The sequence below is a fragment of the Rhinopithecus bieti genome, unplaced genomic scaffold, assembly GCF_001698545.2.
Source record: "Rhinopithecus bieti isolate Rb0 unplaced genomic scaffold, ASM169854v2 scaffold_33940, whole genome shotgun sequence".
Classification (NCBI taxonomy): Eukaryota; Metazoa; Chordata; class Mammalia; order Primates; family Cercopithecidae; genus Rhinopithecus; species Rhinopithecus bieti.
The window spans coordinates 1,013,292-1,019,697 of NW_016814565.1; the positions used below are offsets into that span (position 1 = coordinate 1,013,292).

Genomic DNA, 6,406 nt, shown 5'->3' on the forward strand with positions numbered 1-6,406 from the left:
GGAAAAATGAGCACAAAATCAAAATTAAACATGCAAACATGTAACCATAATAAAATTTTCTTCATCAGTGCATTCTTTCTTACGTGATGAATTCTTATTCTGCTGGACCTTGGGTTAGCAGTTTCATGAAATGTCTGCTTCTCAACTAACAAAAAAGATTATGAGAAATCCTAATGCATTTCACTGCTACATTTTGAAAGTTACATAAGAGAGATCTCTTCAGAACCCTATACCTAAGTGTCTTTTCTTTGATACATACATTGTTTCACATACCTGATGGAATCCTTTTAACAAGGCTCTGAAACTCTATTGCTGAAAACACAAACTGGTCTGTAGCTTGTAGGAGAGTCTTCGGGCAAGCATCAGAGCAGACAAAAACTACTAATAGGTAACAGAGGCTTAAAATAACTGTGGCTAGTTTATTACTGATAATTATCAAATGATATGATCTGATGAAGATTCATAGTAAGAATAATAATGTTTCCAAAGATGATGATTAGGCCTATTTTCAAGGAACTCAGTGACTCTTACGTCTGATATGTAAATATAGCTGAATATAATCATTTATAGACAAAAACGAAATCTTGAGATACAGCATTATCTTGAGATCTAATATACCAGGTATACACAAGAATATCAAAAGATCCAGCAAGTCTGGGATCAAGCCTAGATATATTTTTATTATTTTATTTTATTTTATTTTTATAAAACTCCGTAGGAGCCGGGAGCAGTGGCTCATGCCTGTAATCCCAGCATTTTGGGAGGCCGAGATGGGTGGATCACTAGAGGTCAGGAGTTTGAGACCAACATGGTGAAACCCTGTCTCTACTAAAAATACAAAAATTAGCCGGGCATGGTGGCGCACACCTGTAGTCCCAGCTACTCGTTGGGGCTGAGACAGGAGAATCACTTGAACCCGGGAGGAGGAGGTTGCAGTGAGCTGAGATTGCGCCATTGCACTTTATCCTGGGCGACAAGAGTGAAACTCCATCACAAAAAAAAAAACAACTCCATGGGTAAGCCTGAAGAACATCCCCTTTTGAGAACTGGCATAGAATATGTGAATTAGAAACAATAAGGTTAGAGAACCACTGGCATAAGTGAGAATTAGAGCAGTAACGTTGTGCCAGAAAACATTTTAAATAATAACTGAAATTAGAACTGGATAGCACTATACTCTTTTTTTTTTTTTTTTTTAATTGAGGCGGAGTGTCACTCTTTTGCGCAGGCTGGAATACAGTGGCACGATCTTGCCTCAGTGCAGCTTCCGCCTCCCGGGTTCAAGCAATTCTCCTGCCTCAGCCTCCTGAGTAGCTGGAATTAGAAGCAGCGCCACCACACCCAGCTAATTTTTTGTATTTTCAGTAGAGATGGGGTTTCACCATTTTGGCCAGGCTGGTCTCAAACCCCTGACCTCAGGTGATCTACCTGCCTTGGCTTCCCAAAATGCTGGGATTACAGGCATGAGCCACCATGCCTGGCCTGTGTGATTTTTAATTGTATTATTATTTATTGGGAGCTTTTGGGGTTTCTTAAAAAAATATTTTCCAGTGGAGTGCAGTGGCTCACGCCTGTAATCCCAGCACTTTGGGAGGCTGATGCGAGTGGATCATGAGGTGAAGAGATCAAGACCATCCTGGCCAACATGGTGGAATCCCCGTCTCTACCAAAAATACAAAAATTAGCTAGGCGTGGTGCCGCACACCTATAGTCCCAGCTACTCGAGAGGCTGAGGCAGGAGAATTGCTTGAACCTGGGAGGCAGAAGTTGCAGTGAGCCGAGATCACGCCACTGCACTCCAGCCTGGCGACAGAGCGAGACTTCATCTCAGAAACAAAGAAAAGTATTTTCTATCCATGGTTGGTTGAATCTGCAAATATGGAACCTATAGATACGGAGGGCTGACTATGTTTCTTCTGCCTCTTACAAGAGCACAAGTCATGGTGGATTAGGGCCTAATTTCCAAAAAGAGGAAATTTATGTTACTAAGAAACCTGCAAAAATTATTACCCTCTTTAGTATCAAAGAAATGCAAATTTGAAAAGCAAGAAGATAGTAAATAAAATAAATAAAGCCTAATTTTAATAACCACCTCTTTAATGCCCTTATCTCTAAATACAGTCACATTCTGAGGTACTCAGGGTTAAAGCTTCAGATCTATTTCGGTGGAGGATACAGTTCAGCTCATCACAGGAAGGCAAAAATCAAATAAGTATGAGAGGAAATGTGGATACTTCATTAAGATATAATCATAGGTGCTTGAGAAATAATAGTTACCTATTTTACTAAAGTGACATAAATATAGATGATAATATGATTGAAAAGAATTTTAGCTGTTTTGTAAGTCAGGAGCCTTTGTTCTTTTTTCCTCTTAAATTTAAAGAACAATAAAATCAACATAAAGCATAGAATATTATTTTAATAAAACAGATTATTTGCTATCTAGCAGATTACACAAAAAGTAAAGAGGAACATTTTTATCATAGGTATTTATCAGTAAACCAAGGGAGCAGGTCCTTCAAAATGGAGTGAACTTTGCTAAGATGTTAACCATTTTATAGCTTCTTTCAGACTCAGGTATAAACTGAGGAAAATAAAATTCATTTCCCCACTTGTATCTTTAGTTGTGCTCTTTAATATTCTGGAACAAACTGACATTTTACTTGAGTTCAGTATTTCTGTCTCACAGGGTTCTTGAAGTCAAAATGATTTTCTTTTTGTTTTGAGATGGAGTCTTGCTCTGTTACCCAAGCTGGAGTGCAGTGGAGCAATCTCAGCTGACTGCAAGCTCTGCCTCCTGGGCTCATGCCATTCTCCTGCCTCAGCCTCCTGAATACCTGGGACTACAGGCACCTGCCACCATGCCCAGCTAATTTTTTTTTTTTTTTTTTTTTGTTTTTAGTAGAGATGGGGTTTCACTGTATGTCTCAATCTCCTGACCTCGTGATCCACCCGCCTTGGGCTCCCAAATTGCTGGGATTACAGGCGTGAGCCACCGTGCCTGGCCAGTCAAAATGATTTTCATATTAATACTAAGATGTTTTCTATGCTAAATGTAGTGCATTCAATATTGTTCATCTTCAAATAAAAAAGTATTTTTTAAGTTTCTCAATTTTAAGTTCTAATACGTTAAGTATTAATGATTTTAACCCATGTAAACAAAGCCCTTTGGAGTCCTGAGTAAGTGCTAAGAGTGGAAAGGGACCCCCAGACCATCAAAACTACTCGTTTTCCTTGTTAAACAAAAGCACATACACAATTATATCTCTATCAGTGTTTTGCTTCTAAATAGGCGTACAATTTACAGAATTGTAAATAGCTCAAAGACAGTGAAAGGTGGAGATCATCCTAAACAGTGCACTAATCAAGACTCTGTTTTTTGTGGGGTGGGGTGTTCTATTTCAAGGTCTTCAAAATTTCCCTGACAATGTATTTTGTAAAGAAGAAGAAGAAAGCTGTCCAGCCTGGATTGCAGCGACGTGATCACAGCTCACTCCACCCTCAACCTCTTGGACTCAGACTACAGGCATGCGCCACCACGCCTAATTAGTTTTTAATTTTCCTTTTGCAGAGATGAGGACTTGCCATGTTGTCCAGGCTGGTCCTGAACTCCTGGGCTCAAGTGATCCTCCTACCTTGGCTTCCCAAAGTGCTGGGATTATAGGTATGAGCTACTGTGCCCAGCGGAGAGGAATTTTAAGGACACTTTCAGATAGAGAAAAAGTGGCAAAATTGTTTAGAGTGTGTATTACAGGTAGAAGATATGATGCCTATTCATACACATTGAAACAAGGCATCACTATTCTTTAGATAAGGGGGGAAAATTACTTGACACTTGAAAATTGGGGACAAAAAGATCAGTTTAGATCCTAATGTCACAATATGTACTAAGATAAACTATAAATGAATTAAAGAGTAAAAGCTTCTTAAGAAAATATGAGTTGAGGATGGGAAAAGCCTTTCTCAGCATGTATGCTATGAAAGTTATAAAGAATTAGATAAATTTGTTTAAATGGAAAAGTAAATGCTCTGTGAGTCAAAATTAAGCAAATAATTATTTGGAAAAAAATGTTTGTAACAATTACAACCTAAGGTTAATATCCTGAATATCTAAAGTGCTCATATATATTAATGAAAAAAAAATAAGACATCTAATAGATAAGTAAGACAAACACATAAAATAAAGGAAATGGAATTTCCTAAAAGAAGAAATTTATATTACTAAGAAGCATGCAAAAATTATTACCTTCTTTAGTATCAAAGATATGCAAATTTGAAAAGCAGGAGGATATTAAATAATTGTAAAAGATCAAGCATTAATCCTTTCTTTCCTGTTATAAGGTAACTATATAATAGGGAAAAACTAATGCTTCAGCTACAACATGAAGTAATCTTAACACATCATTTTTCAACCTACAATGAATGAATTCTGTAAGCAATGAGCATCAATGCCTGCTTGCTACCACCACAAAAAAGAACTCAGTGAAAATTCTTCTCAAAGGAATTATGTGTTTCCTGATGGAACTACTCTCCTGCCTCCATGTAGTAGTTTTACTGAAATGATCAAATGGTGATTTAAACCTATCTAGATTCAACCACCAATTTGCAGAACAGAAGACCAAGCCAAATGTTAGGAGAAATCACAAAGATAAAGTCAGCAAAATCCAGTCTGCTTAAAGTTGTATAGGACAAATGACTAGGTTTCTCAAACTTTTTTGAGTAGTGATTAAAAGGAAATTAAGGGTAGGACGCAGTGGCCCACACCTGTAATCCCAGCACTTTGGGAGGCTGAGGTGGGCAGATCACTTGAGATCAGGAGTTCGAGACCAGCCGGGCCAAAATGGTGAAACCCTGTCTCTACTAAATACAAAAATTAGGTGTGGTGGTGGGCGCCTATAATCTCAGCTACTCAGGAGGCTGAGGTTGCAGTAAGCCGAGATCATGCCTCTGCACTCCAACCTGGGCGACAGAGTGAGACCTGTCTCAAAAAATAAAAATAAGACCAGGTGCAGTGGCTCACGCCTGTAATCCCAGCACTTTGGGAGGCCAAGGTGGGCGGATCACCTGAGGTTGCGAGTTCAAGACCAGCCTGACCAACATGGAGAAACCCCGTCTCTACCAAAAATACAAAATTAGCCAGATGTGGTGGCCCATGCCTGTAATCCCAGCTAATTGGGAGGCTGAGGTGGGAGAATCGCTTGAACTTGGGAGGTGGAGGTTGCAGTGAACCGAGATCGCGTCACTGCACTCCAGCCTGGGTGACAAGAGCGAAACTCCATCTCATAAATAAATAAATAAATAAAATTTAAAAAGGAAATTAAGGAAAGTTAACTTTTGGTGCCTAACTCAGCCTCCAGAAACCCATTCATGCACTGTAGATTAGTCAACCATCCTGTAGGGAATTGTTTATAGAGGGCACAGTCGCATTTTAAGAGGAAATAAATAACATCCTACTAAATCTTTTGAGGAAATGAGCAATTCCATGTAGATTTGTGAGGATTATGTAGAAAAAAGATTTTAGGTTGAATAATTGGCTTATTTAATAGAGATTTACCCTTTTATTCTTAAAAGTTGTTAAAAGGCCTTAGGGCATTCTTGTAACTTCTCGAAAATTTGATAGTAATTATGAAATTATCGTTCTAAACTCTGAAGCTGATTTTGGTATAACCTAGATAAAATTGTATATTTGTTTGGACAGGTATTTACTGATTTCTTTTTACAAATAAAACATTGTGCTTGGTTGTAGGGAATAATCAAGGAAATTGACATGTGGTCATTTCCTTGAAAAGAATGGATAATTCTATAGCAGCCATGGTCACAAATAATACAAGGTGAAGAATTAGTCAACTAAGGGATGGGAGTAGGTTAACAGAGATAGACTGTGTACTCGCCTAGCAATATTTTTGGTAATAGATACTCTTTCCAGTTTGGGGAGCAGAAGAAAAGAAGAAGGAGGAGGCCTGGAATATCTTTTTCAAAAGAAACTTTGTTGCCCTTTCCTTATTCCTAATAAATGTGCGTATTAATGTATACACTTTGGAGCCTAATTTGGTTTTTACTGACAAATAGCTGCCAACGAAGAGCTGTATGAGCTGTATGTATTACCTTGTACACCTATATTGAAAAAAAAGTAGTTTTGCATTATGAAGTATTTACTCCAGAAGTTTTCATTTTGTTTGTTGTTTCTTTTAAGAATAATTTTTTTTTTTAAGAGATGGGTCTTGCTATGTTGCCCTTGCTGGAGTGCAGTGACTATTCACAGTTGCAGTCATAGCATACTGCAGCTTTGAACTGGGCTCAAGCCATCCTTCTGCCTCACCTTCCCAAGTAGCTGGGACTACAGGCACGTGCCACTGTAGCCCAGTTCAAAAATAAATATTCTTTTTTTTTTTTTTTTTTTTTTTTT

General features: G+C 38.2%; 1 protein-coding gene across 1 annotated transcript in view; it reads left to right on the forward strand.

The window, feature by feature from the left end:
- Positions 1–5,811: 5,811 nt before the first annotated feature.
- LOC108514880 (probable E3 ubiquitin-protein ligase HERC4) overlaps positions 5,812–6,406 on the forward strand; it is a 67,494-nt gene continuing 66,899 nt past the window's right edge. The window contains exon 1 of the mRNA XM_017851403.1: positions 5,812–5,831. Coding sequence (XP_017706892.1) covers positions 5,812–5,831 — 20 coding nt within the window. The remainder of the gene's footprint in view (positions 5,832–6,406) is intronic.